This window comes from Cydia pomonella, chromosome 9 (genome assembly GCF_033807575.1).
Source record: "Cydia pomonella isolate Wapato2018A chromosome 9, ilCydPomo1, whole genome shotgun sequence".
Lineage (NCBI taxonomy): Eukaryota > Metazoa > Arthropoda > Insecta > Lepidoptera > Tortricidae > Cydia > Cydia pomonella.
This window is the reverse complement of record NC_084711.1, coordinates 3182931-3200129: the sequence shown is the minus strand read 5'-3', so window position 1 is coordinate 3200129 and position 17199 is coordinate 3182931. Positions and strand designations below refer to the sequence as shown.

General features: G+C 35.7%; 1 protein-coding gene across 1 annotated transcript in view; it reads left to right on the top strand.

Moving 5' to 3' along the window:
* Positions 1–2327: 2327 nt before the first annotated feature.
* LOC133521128 (23 kDa integral membrane protein-like) overlaps positions 2328–17199 on the top strand; it is a 36783-nt gene continuing 21911 nt past the window's right edge. Inside the window, exon 1 of the mRNA XM_061855911.1 lies at positions 2328–2551. Within this exon, the coding sequence (XP_061711895.1) occupies positions 2489–2551 (63 nt within the window). The 5' untranslated portion in view covers positions 2328–2488. The remainder of the gene's footprint in view (positions 2552–17199) is intronic.

Genomic DNA, 17199 nt, shown 5'->3' with positions numbered 1-17199 from the left:
AGAAGTATGTAGGTAAGCGAGACTATTTGAAAGCTCCAATGCCAAAGTCCTGTCCAGAGGGTTGTATTTAGAACATGTGTTGGTTCGACTCTAGAAAGTTATGAAAATTATGTCCAATTGACTTTATACAGACACTCCCTGACTTTGTTCTGTTTAAATCGGTCCAAAGTAAGCTTAGATGGACTGTAATACATAAGTTTTTGGCAAAAAAAAAAACGTTTTTAGTACAAGTTTTTAACGCTGACTGTACTTTTCTTTCCACAGGCAACTAATAGTCATTGAGAAAATTGTAAAATCCCCAAACATAATTAGGTTGCGTAGTTTCATCACAGAGTTCCTATGGCCACCTCCTGTCTCCATCATAAGATCAGCTCGATAGTACCATAAAATTGGATTGTCAACCGACTTACATATGTATGCAAATTATCAGCTAAATCGGAAATCGAGAAGTGGGTTAAATTTAGTCTCCAAGATTTGACCCACATTAACATACATACATACTAACAGGGCAAGTTAAATAAAAGCTTGTAAAAAGGGAAACGTTAGCTTACTTAACATGCAACCTCGATCACCTGTATCCTAAGATTTTGATACAAAATCCCAACACCAAAGCGGGTAATAAAGAAACTCAGTAATTAAAGCACTTGGCTCAGGACACAAGTCACACAAATCAGTAAAGAAGTCTTTGTGACTCCGGAATGCCGAATGAAATCCCAGCTGTGCATTCCCGGAGCTAATTTAATAAATCACGTTACACTGTCCACTGTAGTTTGACCTAAATTAATAAGACCACTGGACCGGCGTAAAATGGTGCTACTTTGCTCCAATATTTGCTCCACTTTAAGGAAATTATCAATATTTTTTCAAACTACACATTATTAAATATTCAACCGAATTGATAGTATGCAGAATATCTCATCTAACTTATTTTTATCGGTAAATCGACGTCATGAACTATTGTTTTATATTTCTGAAGCAATGAATAAGGAGCAAAAGATATTTGGTTTATTTTTGCTCCTAACTATGGTTAACATAGGAGCGCAAAGTTACCCCATTGTGCTCCAGAATAATAAGCACCACAATTCAGAATATATATTCAATTTCGTTTATCTGGGTATACGAGTATAAATAGTAACACGGAAATTTTATATTTGAATACAGTATGTTTTTTTAGTTACCTGCAATAATTTACGGACTGAATAGATAGGTCATACTGAGCAACTTTCACTATGGGACCAACCCCGAAATCAGAAAAAAAATGTATACTCTCCCATAGAAAATCTCAAGATCAGATACCCAAAATGTATGAAACAGCCAATTTTTTTCGCGATTTAGGAATTGGCTCCATAGTAAAAGTTGCTCAGTATGACCTATATATTCACCCCGTAAATTATTGCAGGTGACTAAATAAACAGCCTATATAACGTCTAAGTAATTTTACTGAATTGGAGCGTGGTTACCCAGAGGGGAGCAAAGTAGCACCATTTTACATACTTTACGACATTGATACAACATTTATTCTTTTGCTTCCTAATTTAACATTTATAGCTAGAGTCAAACCAAGACAAGTTTGCAACGATTTTGCAATGCAGTGCAAGTGTTTTTTACACGTCAAAGTTCTATCAAATTATGACGTATAAATAAAACTTCCACTGCGTGTGCTATTAAAATCATTGCAGACTTATCTTGGTCTAACTGTACAGTTGTCATCTGATATATCGGGTCGGGTCTGATCTCGGCGGCCAAGGTACTCACAAATATCTGAGCAAGTTATTGGCAAGGCGCTAGAGTGCATGATGATGATGGTGACTGTAAAAAATCTCATGAGCCAGATCATAATTTTACAGCTGCATTATTTTGGTATCAATGTTTTTATGACAGTCTATAAATGTATTAATTACTAAATACTTACCTATGTATAAGAACAGTAAATGTTTATATGTATAATAATTACATTAATAAAAAACGTGTTAATGATTTACTTGTCCACTGACTTAGATAAGATTTACGATGCGTTCAAAGTAAATTGCTTGTCACCATTAGTAAAATTAAATCGCATCCAAACCAAATTCCTAAAAAAACAAGTACCTACCAACCACACGGAAGTCAATTATCTTCGAACTAACGAACCCGCCTACACCGTCACACATTAATAACCGAAACCCGGGACCAATAACCCAACCCAAAACCATTTCACTGCGATCCTTTCACATACTTTACACCCTTAAATAACGAGGTCAGACTAATTTGGGGGTAGTTGAGTCAACCCCGCACGCGATTTCACACCATCAAACTACTGGGGTACTAAATACCGAAATCGTAGCAACGGAGCGGCACTTTATTTCAACGCCACTGGCTTGATACACAGACCTCGTCGCGTCTCCGCCGAGTGAACGCGTCCGTGAAAAATAAAAAATAAACTTTTAAATTTGGAACTGTCAGTTTTGGCGCGCTTGTTTTGAATCCGGTTGTGTGTTTGTTTTTCAAGATGGAGGGCTGCGGTAGTAGATGTATAAAATATTTGCTGATCGTCTTCAATGGATTGTTTATGGTGAGTTAATAGTTTAATTATTTGGTGTTGGGAAGCGTGCGTGAATTATTGTTTAGGTTATTAATGATCTAACATAGTATTTATTAAAAATCAATGGGATTTCTAAGTATTTTTATTTCAAATTAAATGATGATTGGTTATTTAATGAATGTAGTATCGAGAGTCAATAATAAAATCACAAAACATAATGGATTACTTAATTATAGTTTTATTCACATTGTATATAACGTGAAATTTTGGTTTTTTATTCGATATTGATTCCACATAATCATGATTGATTACATGTAATACAACATGTACTGTAATACGTACATGATCTATATTAAGGAAATTGACATCATGACAGTGCACTGTCAATACATTTATGAGAATATTCTGTATGTGCATAAAAATATTGCCGATTTTAAGAAAAATTGTGACATTCATAATATTAATACTAGAAATAAACATAAGCTCGCCGTGCCCTTCACTCGGCTCCATAAAATTAAAAAATCATTCATGGGTAATTGTGTGAGATTCTATAATAAACTTCCAAACTATATTACTGAGTTATCAATTAATAAATTTACGAATCATGTAAAGCGTAAAATTATTTCTAAAGCTTATTATACCACACAAGACTACATGAATGATAAAACAACGTGGGATTAATTGTGATTCGAAATGATTAAGTATATTTGAATTGAATTAACAATTTGTTTTTTGAAAATTCGGGTAAAAAAAACTAAATGCAATTGACAGAAAAAGATTTGTGCACAATACTTACTTTCAATTAGGTACAGTTGGACAATGAAAGGTTTGGTCACTTAGTAATTTGTCTTAGAAAACTTCTGTGATATTCAACAGTATTTTATCGAAGCTATCTTCTTAATTAAAAATAAGGTAAACTTTTTATCAAGCAGTTACGTCTACAAACAATACTAAAACTTATTAAATTAAAGGAAAAAAAAAACGAATTTAAAAATTCGCGCGCTTCTTTTAAGTTTAGTCTCGTAGCTCAGGGGGCCTACCGGGAAAATCGAAATTCGCAAATTGCGGGGATCTTTCTCTTTTACTCTCACTAAGACGTAATTAGAGTGACTGATAAAAATGCCCGCAATTGACGAACTTCGATTTTCGCGGTAGGCCTCCAGTTGGTTAAGAGCGATCGGATCGGTGTTCTAATCTAAACCGTTGCAAGGTTGAATCTTGCCCGAAGCGGGGAATTATTTCTTTAGGTACTTATAGCATGTCTGATTTCTAAGATCAAGTTCGCCATACATTTACTATGGCGTAATTGATCTTAGAAAAGCGGACATACTATAAATAAATAAAAAATAAGGTAAAGGTCCTAGTGCGCGGCACGTTGATGCCCAATAGATGACAGATGACACCCTGTTTTCATCTCTATAGCCAATGACGTAAGTTGACAATACGTTCAGTAACGATGACATTAACCTACTTGGACAGAGACTAGTACTCCGATACCTTAACAAGGTTTTATATAAGTTTCACTAGCCAACTGTACTTATTATTTATTTACTTATTTAGATTTCGAAATTTATACTCATAATATAAAATTACGCTATAAATTATGCTAAACTAATTTACATGAATTTATATTCTGATATTTAACCTTTATTGCACAAAATAAAAAACCTTACAGTACAAAAAGTGGACTCAATGCCATTAGGCATTCTCTACCAGTCAACCTTAAGGCCTTAAGGCTACAATTACGACGGCAAAAGCAAATCTTATGACAAAAAATCAATGGAAACATGATTAGGGTCACAGATGTCAGCCCTTATTAAGACCTTATAAATCTATTGCAAACTTACATATCAAGTTAAGTAGGTTGGGTGTCACCGCGCTGTCTAAGGCATCCAAGGCTCAACACGTTTTTGCTGAAGATAACCAAATACGTATTTAATCGAGTATATTAATAAAGCTCTACAAATAGTTTTATCTGCATTAAAAAACCTTGGCATCTGGGTGCGTAGGCATCATGCCAATCGTTAACGCTCCGTAGTGAACTAAATCCAACTGTCACTGTCGCACTAATATGGAAGAGTAATAGAGAGAGATGACTACGCTATTCTTCGGAGCGTTAACGATTGGCACGTTGGCTAAGCATACAGAGCAGTAAACGTTATCATTGTTTAACCTAATGGTTTTATGATTAATTTAGTATACTTACTTTAATATAATACGATCTGCATTTATCCAGGTTTTTTCCATGCAGATGATCTGTTCTTGTCTGAGCCAAACGAGACGACTTCAGATTTATTTTTTGTGACATTACATGAACAAAGGTTTTAGCTTTTGAACGATTTTTTTCTTAAGTCTCTAGTGCAAGATAAACATCAAATAATTAGGCATTAAGTTTGCCATTTGTACTTTATTTGATACTCGTATATTGTGCAATGAAATTTAAATAAAATAATAAATATTTGCCACCATGTTACCAATAATTGACACCTTGTTATTCACTTGCGATGAATTTTGAATAAAGGTGCATCCTACTTACTACTAGGACGGTGTCAAACAGTGTTGTACTCGTATTTACCTTATAACTTAAGGATGTTGAGATTACCATTACCTGATGGGAAGCAACCACAAAGAAAGCATTTATTTAATAGTCCTGCACATTTTTCAGCGTTCACATAATTTTGCTTTATTTAAAAACCGTCACTAAAGATTCACTCTGTTTGACACACATTCCATAAAACTGTATCATCAAAACTAGAGATAATTTAATTTATTTCACGATAGACACACTTAAACTTTGAACTATACACTTGTAAATGGCAGACGCCAAGTATTGGCACAGGCAAACATCAAACCTCAGCTGTCAGATTACTGGGTCAGTACGAGTAAATCGGGTAATTCCAATATTACTCGATAACCGCCACCTGGAAGTTTCCCATACGCCAGAAATTCCCGATATTTGAATGCGATACAATAGTATGATATAATAATAGTAAATTGTGCAACGAGGGGGGGGGTAAATGAAATTTTGGAAGCGGTAATTAAAGACCCGGGGATGCAATATTCTAACCCCCGGAGTTACACACAATGTTTTTCATCACACTTGCGGAGAAAAAACTAAATATTAAGCGAAATAATACTTAAATAAAGTGACATTTCATACATTCGTCCGCCATATTGTCATTCTTTGACAGGTTAGGCATCGAAAACACAGGCCTAATCGGCATTCAGCCACGATTGAAAATTATGTAAAAATATTTTAAACTGCGATTAAATTAAACATATTAAATATTTTTAAACATAAACAAACATATTAAATTATGAACGGCAGTACTTTTAAAGTAAAACTACTAACTCATTTACACTACGTGGTTTATATGAATTAGTGACATAATAAATAAAAAAATGTTATAACTCCCTGGGGAGTTATAGCTTTTTTTTTACAATTGATAACTCCCGCGGGAACAAGTACTTATACAAATGATTAATAATTGAGGTAGTCAAATAATTAGTTAGGTCAAATAATAGCTAAGCTAACATTATAAGGGGCCTATTTTATTGAATAAAAACATTTTTCGATTAAATATATAGTCAATTGTTAGTTAATGACGAATTTTGACAATCAACACAAGTACCATCATCACACATATACTTCATTTCATCCCAGATAACTGAGACAGATAACATTAGACTAAAAGATCGCAGAATTAGAGTTTCTTAAAATTTTCTGTAAAGTTGTACGTGAACGTGAACGAATATAAAAGCAAATTGTACATATTGACAGTAAAATGACACCTGACATCAAACGTTGTTGACTTGCCTCTTTAGGTGTTTTACAGGAAACTTTCTGTATTTATATTAAACTAGAATTAGAATATTATTTACAAATTTTAATACTGCTTATTGAATGATCCTCCTCAAACTCGGTGTGACGGGTCGGCACTCTTCATATTTATAAGCATTCATTGTATTTTTAATTAAAAACAATAAAATCTTATCTTCACTGCAATTCCCTAAAAAAATCTATAGATTATAAAGCCATACGAATATGCTTATGGCCTGACGTAGTAAGAAACTACAGGACAGGTGATTCAACCACAATCTTAAGTCATGATCATGACACATGCAGTCGTAGTATAGTAACCCAACTGGCCATTACGGAGTTAGTCATAAATCATACATTTCCTACACTTTAATTGAACGCCCTTTTAATATAACCTACGCATTTATTAGGGTTGTGGGGAATTTTGACTGTTATTTATTAGATGACAGGTGGCGGGGTTTCAGACGTTAAATGGTTTTGATAATAAATTATTACGGAAAGGTTAAGCGGGGCGAATGGGATTCTTATGCGGGGTGAAAATAGGCGGGATAAAAGCTTCCTTGTATTAGATAATTGGTATGGATCTGTACGAATTGGTGGTTCAATATAAAAACATGCATTAAAAATGTAGGGTACCTACATTTGGAAGGCAGTAAAATAATTTCATTATGCTTAACTTTCTAGGACTATTATAGGACTGAGTTTTCGACCCAAAACAGTAGCTTTACCCAAACACGTGAAGGGTTGATTCTAGCGGTCTACGTATAAACGTCATGGCCCATCCATCCATCTATCATGGGAGTGGTCTAGAGGTCACTGCGTTAGCTACGTCGTAAGACACCGTTATAAATAAATAAATCTAAATTGGACCCGGGTATGTCCTTAAACTACGTCGAAAAGATAGGTATACTCTGAATGTCATCTCGCTTTGTGTGGTAGGGCACAGTACAGCGGATGTCATTCCAGATCTAGAGCAGAGCCCAACTGGGGAAGTATATCCACCTTACAGAAAACCGCAGCCAAATAACACTAGAGCCTACCCATAGTGTTGTGTTCCTGCCGGTGAGTAAGGTTGCCAGTGCTCAACGTGGTTGCGGAGTGTTACGCTTTGCAACGCCTCCTCTGGAGGCGTCTATAGGCGACGGAGACTGCTTACCACTACAGCTACAGCTTAGTATAATAAAATCTAGAATCCACCCGGTCTCCGCCACAGATCGGCTTGAATGACGTTTTCTTTAGTGGATAGGTAAATTACATTTATTTCAGTTCATAGAAACAATTTATTTTTACAAAAACCGTATTCGGATAGTTTTTCAAACACTTTTCTTGTGTTTTTATCATCAGTTTTCCTAAGCTTATATTTTAAGAACACTTTCATGTTCCTTAGATAAATCACCCTCGATAGTGTTTCTGTAGTGGCCAGTTCGTGGCAGGCGTCACGCGAGGTCCCGATTATGGCTGAACTATGATTTAGAAACTGGCTTTATGCTGGTAATAACTTTAGTTATACGCTTTTTTTAATCACCATTTCCCTCGTAGTGCGAATGCGAATGGTTGCTTGAGTTACGTTAGCATAGAAGAAGAATTATTTGTAACATTTTCATCACACGCTCAAAAAAGACCTTATTTTATGCAGGTGTACTGAAGGACAAAGGCCTATTGTTGCACACTCTTTGCAGCATCAGGCTTATTTTTCATATTTGTCTATTATAAATTCAAATTCAAAATTGACTTAAAAAGTATTTGTCATTCGGATTACTTCAGGTTACTTTTTTATACTGATTTGGTTGTGTCGTTGATGTGATTTTCTGTTTATTGTAAATATTTATTAAAACAATATCAAAGGTATATTCCTCCCTTTTATTCATACAGTCCACCATACCATACCATCTTTTTTACCTATATTGTTACCGGGGGAGTTATGGATTGCGAAAAAAAATCTATAACACTCTAGGGAGCTATCTTTTTTTGTTACTAATTCATACGAATTAACGAGGTATATTTTTGTTCACGTTTAAAAATATTTAATTTGGTTAATTTAATAGCCGTTTGAGATATTTTTACACAATTTTCAATTGTTGCTGAACGTCGGATGGGTCTGTGCGTTCGATGCCTAACCTGTCAAAGAATTACAATATGGCGGACGAATGTTAGAAATGTCACCGTATTTAAGAATTCTTTCGCTTAAAATTTAGTTTTTACTTCGCAAGTGTGATAAAAACAGTGTGCAACTCGGGGGGTAAGAATACTGTTACTCGAGTCTTTGAACATATTGTAAATAGGTACATAATACTTAACTAATTAAAGGAACAATTTCCGATGCAAGAGGAATAATTTTTTTTTTAATGCTTAATACCAAGAAAACATACTTTCAGCATCAGTAACATCCCAGACTTTATATTCAATATGATCAAATGTTGTTGCGTGAATATTGCGTAAACTGTTACAAGAATATAGGCAACACTTATAATTTTTAAATTAAATGCCTTTAAGGGGAAACTGGTAGTGCTAATTTTTCCATAAAATCACTCCTGATTTTTTGGACCTCTGGATTGTAGCCCTAGATTAATATATTTTTTTATGTGATTTCAATATTAGCATTACCTGTGTCTCTTAATGTGATGGTATAGACAAATCCTGTAAAATAAGTATTTACCATGAGCTTTTAAAACATTTTACCGTAAACAAGAGCAATAGAGCTGCTTAAGTTTAATTTTTCATTGATATTTATTCGTTTTAAAATTAATGGCGCCATACTTCCCATGGCTGGAGCAAAAAAAACATATTCATTAATAACTTCAAACAGCGCTACAGCCCAAAAAATGCCCCGTAAATAGACGCCTAGCATACAAAATCGTGGAAGTAAAGTTGTTAAAATTACCTTTCAGAACATCGGTCCGATCGCTCTTAACCAATAAGTTACCGAAGCTTACCAGAAGCTTTCTATTTTTTCTTGCATATAACTACGAGTATATATGGTATCGCTCACAACCATATCTGCTTGGTTTAAAAAATAATAATAAGTATAGTCAGGCCACTGGTTACAGGCTCTCCCATCCAGACAAATCGGCACTGTTCTGGACCCAAGTAGCTTAAGAATAGCAATATGCTTGAGGCTTGGGTCTAGAATATGTGTTCCCCATACGTGCGCCTGCGGCAAGGATGTGAACCAGTTGGGCCGCCATGGCCTCTCATGTTCAAGAAGCGCCGGCCGAATATTCCGCCACGGCACTATTAATGATTTGGTCCGTCGCGCGCTCGCCACCGTGTCTGTGCCTGCGGTTTTAGAACCCGTGGGCATGGCGAGGGACGACGGCAAGCGTCCTGACGGAGCCACGTTAGTGCCGTGGAAACTAGGAAGGGCCCTGGTGTGGGACGCAACGTGTGTCGACACCTTTGCACAGTCCCACATTCAGGGGACCCGCATTCGAGCCGGCGCTGCCGCTGACCAGGCCCAAGTACTCAAGCGCCGCAAATACTCGACGTTGCTCGACGACTATGAGTTTGCGGCGCTCGCGGTTGAGACTTTGGGTCCCTGGTCAGCCGACATGAAAATATTCATGGCAGCACTGTCGGCGCGGCTGGTCGACACCACAGGGGACCCCAGGGCTGGCGCGTACCTCTCTCAACGTATTTCCCTTGCCATACAGAGAGGTAATGCCGCCAGTATCATGGGGTCCATGCCGCAAACAGACCTGTTAGAAGGGGTATTCTCTTTATAATTGGTTCCTTTTTTTTGTAGGTAAGTATATTTTATAGTAGATAATTTTATTTTATTTCTAGGTTTAATTTTAGTTTTAATTTTGTAATATTATATTTTAGTTTAGTTAGTCAAGTATACCGGATGATGTTGAAGTTATAACTTATATAAGTTCCAGTCATAATAGCTATTTCTGTATAACGGAACACTACAGTAATTAATTAATTGTCGACATAATGTAACAAACTGGACGATAAACCCCAAAAGCTAAAGGAGTTAATTGCTATTCGTGTTAAAAGCTAGAACGAAACGCAATTTCTTTCGTTATCGCTTGTCTAGCGGACGAAGCTTACAAGGTCAAGTCGATTTTCATTTGATCAGTTTACTAGTAAGTAGTAAGCTTATACTTTCTATGGTTACAACTTTACATATATATAGATACACACACATAACAAATAATCATCAACAAAATTCATCAAAACTAAAAGCGCAAAACAAGCTGATCGCAAAAATACCTAGGCCTGATTGAGGCACGTAAATAAGGGGAATTTGAGACTGTTATGCGTATTCTGATATTCTGTATCAGTTTTTTTTACCTGGCTTTTACTCCTTGCCAATTTGCATAGTATGAATTTGCCAATGTCGGTGTTGACTTTCACACGTGAGGAGAATGTTCGTTATGATATTTTGAACTTGTGGGAGGATGTAGGTGGGAAAACCTAAAATCAAATAATTGTTATGAGCATCACAGACGAACACATGACTGACATGACGTATACAAACGTTAGCAAGCGGGAAGCGGATGACAGAACTTTAGTAGTGCCAACATAAAGGAAGTGGAAGAAAAGAAAACTATAAAATGCATAATATACAGTATAGAAAGAAAAGTATATAGGTAATTAGATCTGAAAAGATAAGACGTTATTTATAGTTTAATGATATTAGTTTATGAATATTTCATTAGGATAGTTCTGGATCAGTTATGGATCTGCTCTGTCAGTGTCAAAAGTGACATTTCTTCGACCAAAAACTTCGCTTTGGTACTGCCAGATCAGATCTATAACTGAGCCAGATCTAATTTGTCGCTTGATATTAAAATCAAAATACATAATATGTAGAATTGTATTGCACTACCTTTACTCGTATCAACAAACTGTTTTGGTATCAGCGTAATTCGTCCCATTCGTTTTTCGTTCATTTCTTATGTCCGTCTCATTCTGTGTTCGTCACTCATTCTTTAGTCGTCTCGATCGCTATATGTCCCTATCGTCTTAAGTCCAATTATGTAGCCTGTCTCTTTCTTAATAAGTCTTTTTCGTTTTTCGTCACGGTCTTCCTATGACTCATTCTTAATTATTCCCTTTCGATTTTGGCCTCATTCACTTATTCGTCTCATTTTTTTTCATGCATTCGTTATTGGTCACATTCGTGATTAGTCTCATCTCATGAGACTCTCATTCATTTTCAGTCTAATTCTAAGTTCGTTACATTCGTAAGAAATGAACGAAAAACGAATGGGACGAATTACGCTGATACCACTGTTTTCACGGTTAGTCAAAACAAGTTTTTTGGAAACATTCATAAATATATTTGGATCAGTAGTAGCCTGGCGAAATGTAACTTGGAGAGTCGACCCCAAATAATGGGAAAAGGACAAGGAGAAGAAGAAGTAAATCCTGCCATTGGAAAAAGTTAGGTGCTTATTACAGCCCCTGCGACTCGTACGGAAAACATTTTTGGCAGATCAGTACCCCTAGTGTAAATATTTTCGACAGCGAAACGTTACGTACGCGTCTGCGTTAAGTGTCATTTTGTATGAGATTTTTGACTTTCCAAAACGTCCCGCTTGGCGCGCTGTTCCAAAACCCATACAAAATGAGACTTAACGCAAACGCGTACGTCACGTTTCGCTATCGACTAAAATTACACTAGGGGCACTGTTTTTATCACATTACAGGTGATTGTTCTTGCTGTTCGATTTTTGTTTTTCTTCTACTAACACTTAGGTGTTTATTGAATAAATAAATTGAAATTACCTATAATTAATTGACTGAAATACGTCAACATTTATTAACCAAATAGCTTTCTGTTTTACATTTATGCAGTAAAAAGCTAGAAAAATGTTCGCTTGTGAACTGTTAAGTCGGGGTTTTTACATATTATGCTTGCGATCAATCATTCAAAGTTAATTATTTTTACAATAGCCTGTTTGCACCATGGGACATTAGGTCCATGGAACCGATTCGGTTTTTGTTCTGTATTCTATACATGTATGACTGTGCGTTTGTTCATTTCAAAGCGTGAAGGTCAATAGTTTTTATTCAATGTATAAATAAAGCTAGGGCTTGTACGTTTCGGTACGGTGTTTCAATAGAATTGATTTGATAGAAATACTCATACTAATAGTAAAATTGGATAGTTATCTGATATATTATTAAATATAGGTAATAACTTATAACTAATAAGCGATATGGAGCTATATGTGAGTGAGGAAAATACTTACCAAAAAGTTCCTAAATTTTGATAGACATTTTTTTCGCAATTAACCATTTATTTATGACCTGAAATCGGGTTACTTTAACTTTCATGGGGTTACTTTATCTGTCATGTTATACTTCTCGAAGATTTAGTGAATCTTGAGTAAGTCTTCGTAGTCTCAAAAGCCTCAAAGCGTTGGAGGTCAATTTAAAGTCTCGTGTTTCTTCGTTATCAATGCAAGTTACATAATATTAATAACAAGCAATCTAGTTATGGCAACCCTAATACCAAAACCATGGCAGCATCCTACTGGTGGATTATATTGTAAGTTAACCGAAGGCAAACATCTAGAATTGTGTCAAACACATTTCTGAAAAAGGTCACTTCTGTGGACAAAACATCGAAAGCCGGGTTTATGTATACAAGTTCGAGTCTTTCCTGTGTACATCGATGAGTTATTTGAGTCTCAAAGACTGAAAAAATGTATCTCACCTGTAAGGGTGCAGTCCAAAAATAAGCTTTAGATTCTCTTACCTTGCGATGTACCTATACAGGAAAAAAATCGAACGAGTTAAGCCATATAATAAAAAATAAACCGTGTATGACCTAAATGCCAACCCTATTCCTAAATCCACAGCAGCGAGTGGATTATGTAACATTTACCGGAGGCGTCTAAGTCCGTGATTCACTCATGCGCACACTTTATACCATAAAGACGTAAGTCGCATTACGATACTAGCATTTACTCCCTTTTGGAGTTAAGTGTGGTGGTGTCCAGTGCGTGATCAGTTGACTAATGGGTTTATTAATCTTGATTTTTGTTACAATTGTATCATTCGGCATATTTATTTGGTATGTGCATTGAATTTTAAAATTGTCATTATCTTGTGTAGACCCTACATCGGTAGGTACCTGTTATGTGTAAGTTGTACGTAAGCAGGTACAGTGAGCTACGAAATTGCATGGAGAAATTATGAATGAATTCATTGATAAAATCGCCATGCTCTTTTACGGCTGATGGTAGGTTGGTACACGTACGTTGTGTTGGATGGTACGATCGTCCGAGTTTCTTGCCGGTCCCATATTGGGATACCCTCGTACAGTTCAGGAGGGATTTAAATCTTCTCGGGTCAGAGGTGTAGAGCCGGCGTAGCTTTATTTGATGTTCATAAGCGCATTGTATAAAAATATCTGAACACGCACTCTTGCGCCTTGACAATAGAGGCGTGTTTAGATATTTGTGAACACCTTGGCCGCTCCGATATATCTGATGGCGACTGTAATATGCCTACTTGGAAAATAAACTATCTTTATCTTTACAGTCATAGGTACATATTTGTCGTTAGTCATGTTTAATGTTATATAATATTTATACACATATTTTGTCACGAACCTGTAATTCCGATTACAAGCTATGCAGACATTTGACCTCCGATGTCAACGGTATGGTATCTTCATTAAGTTCATTCTCTAAATGAACCCACCATGAAAAAAATTAGTAGTTTTTCATAGTCGTAGTCATAGTTTTTTATTAGCTAGAATTATGGTACATTGGAGATGGTAGACATCATTTGGTAGTTCAACATAATTCACTAGTATTCTGGCATGCAAAACTTTTTACATACATCGAGGAACATCTTCAAAAATCGCTTAATTTATAATCGCCCAAATCGAACGTTTAATTTGTGTTCCATTTTTATTTGTATTTTATTTCGTTTTGTAGTTTCGCAGTGCCATGCTAGTAATACTGTAATACTGGGTAACTAATTTGAATACTAACATAAACCAACTAGGTATAATAAAATAAGAAATAAGTTCTTAATCATATTTGCATTAAATTGCTCTTTATGAGTCGATAACTTGGCACCATATTCCTTGTACCACAGATTATACATATAATTGTTTACCCTGTATGAAAGATGAATGTAGGTGTTCGTCTATTATTCTACTTTTTTTCTTACTTGCTATTACTTGACTACCCATTGACGTATATGTGTCAAGCACTGCCTTTCTGCAAAAGAAATATTTTCCAACATTGGCAAGTCTCCCGAACTCTCTCCACAAGTTACAAATTTCGAAGTCAAGACTTACTGACAAAAGGTTTTATGAATGGTATAGGCTTTATGATGGTTATTTAAGTAGGCACGTGCTTATAAATTTTAATGACGGCTGATTCAATGTCCATTCTTCTGTCAGTCTTGCGTGCACGCACAGCTATATTTGGAAAAGGTAATGTGTATAATTTATTGACAGGTCACCTGGGTAGCTGGGGACATGTGATTTTTATATTTGTCGATATATTATAGTTTTTTGTGTGGGTGGAGCCTAATGTTGCGTAGGGTAATCTAATCTATTACATTTTTGAACTGCTATTATTTAATGGTTTTCGTAATAAATCCTGTTTACTGTTAATCTCGCGAATGTTTCAGAAAGCATTGTCTCCATTTTCAAGCACTAAAACATATTTAAGTAGATTCAACTGATTCTCATAGATCCAAATAGCCCCGTTCTAAGAATTTCTAATAACCTCGCGTGACTCGTCCTTACTGTTTTGTCATAGACAACTTTGTCTAAGATTTTGGGAAATAGAAATTCGGTTGTAGAAACTAAAGCTAAACTACGCCAAAAAGGCTTTTGATGATTGTAACCCAAAATAAGTGTTAACTACTCATTTATTTCCATTATTTTATTTTATTTATTTTTAGACATAGACATAGACATAGAATATTTTTATTTAACACCACATTGAAACATGTTTACAGGCAATACTACAAAACATTACAAGCCTTAAAATGAAACTTAATTAGGCACAAATTTATGTTTACATGTAGATATAAAAAAACTTTTAAAATTATGATGCTAAAAAGGAGCGAACCTCAGCATGTGTTGCAGCAGGCTTACCTACTACAAATTTATTAATTTATTTATTTTATTTTTTTGATCAAATAAGTAACACAGCATTACAGAAAAAAATACAAGGAATAAAATAAAAGAAAATACACGGAGACAAATAGGTACAGTCACGTCTGAAAATATCGGTACCAAAAATGTTCCAAAAATATGTATACACGACTTTATTGCCTCATATATTAAGGTAGTGTATACATATTTTTGGCACATTTTTTGTACCGATATTTTCAGACGTGACTGTACTAGTGTCTACACTAGATTTTGTATGAGACTTCCCTCAAAAAGTAATGTTTTGTCACGTGGTCACACGGCCATTTCATCACTACCTAGATACAATCATAAATAACAAACAAACATCCTACACTTAACAAATGAAAACCCATTAAAAATAAACTATGGGGAGCGACATTTAAGTCATTTTACAATCGATACTCAGGTCAGTGGAGCATAGCTATTCCGGCACACTTCGTCACAAGAACACCATCCTAATATGACCTGTGAATGTTAATAGTTGTTTCAAGCATAGGGATCAAGATTTAACGATGAGACAAAATGTTTTATGAATAGACAGGTAGCGGGCGTATGATGGACAATTTAATAGCTGTGACAAAGACGATGTCACTTTTTAACACCGCACGATGGAAAAAGAGAAATACTATCAGTATCAGGCTATCATGTAGACGACTGTGACCATCATAACCGTATACAGGTCGTGTCCTAGTAACGCCGGTCGATTCCATTAACGAATCCACGATTGTCATCATGACAAAAGACTGCATCAAAATGGGTCTGCCATGGCTTGTATAGGGACCGTGCGCGTTGGAGGGTCTGCCATCTTGTGGCCTGAATCGGAACCATAAACATGCACATGTACACGTCACGTGTTTTCTTGTGCATAGTAGGTTCTGCCATCTTGTGGGCTACATCGGAACAAAAAACATCACATTTACGCCTCGCGCCAAAAATCTGACGGCTCCTGTGCTGCCTCCTACAGTTCATGCACGCTCCCTATAACCATTTTGCTTCTATGATAGAGCCAAACACAAAAGAGTGCATTTAAATATAGCTACCATGGGTGTACTTAGGTCCTGTGATGATAATAGAATGGCTTAGGTTGACATACTTTGCGTTCATATAAGTAGATATAAATTAATTAATAGGCAGATATAAGTATATATCAATATTTGTATGTATTTTACAGGATGGCGGACGCCTGAATATTATTAGTTTATTTATTAAAAGCTAGTTGAAAATACATATATTGAAATGAAGTAGGTAACTGATTATTGCTTAGAATAAACTAGGCCTTATAGGGAATATTACGCGAAACTCTGCGTAGGGGGCGCCATTTCCACAATCCATCCAAGAAAATCGAAATTTCGTTATCTAACCTCTCTATCACTCTTGCATATTCGAGCAATGAAGAGGCGGATAACTAAATTATAATGATTATAATAGTTAGGCCCTTTGTAAACAAACCGCCTTGATGCATCAATGTCATATTTTATTATCTGTGAAGACTAGTCAAAAACAGTTTAAGGCACAGTATGTATAAATTACCCTATACAGAACATTGCAGTAATACTCCCTATTGGGAATAGTCCGGTTTCCTCATAATGATTTCCTTCACCGAAAAGCGACTGGTAAATATCAAATAACATTTCGTACATAAGTTTCGAAAAACTCCTTGGCACGAGCCGGGGCTTAAACCCGGCGACTTCCGGGTTAACAGTCACACGCTCTAACCGCTAAGCCACCAGCGCTTCGCAG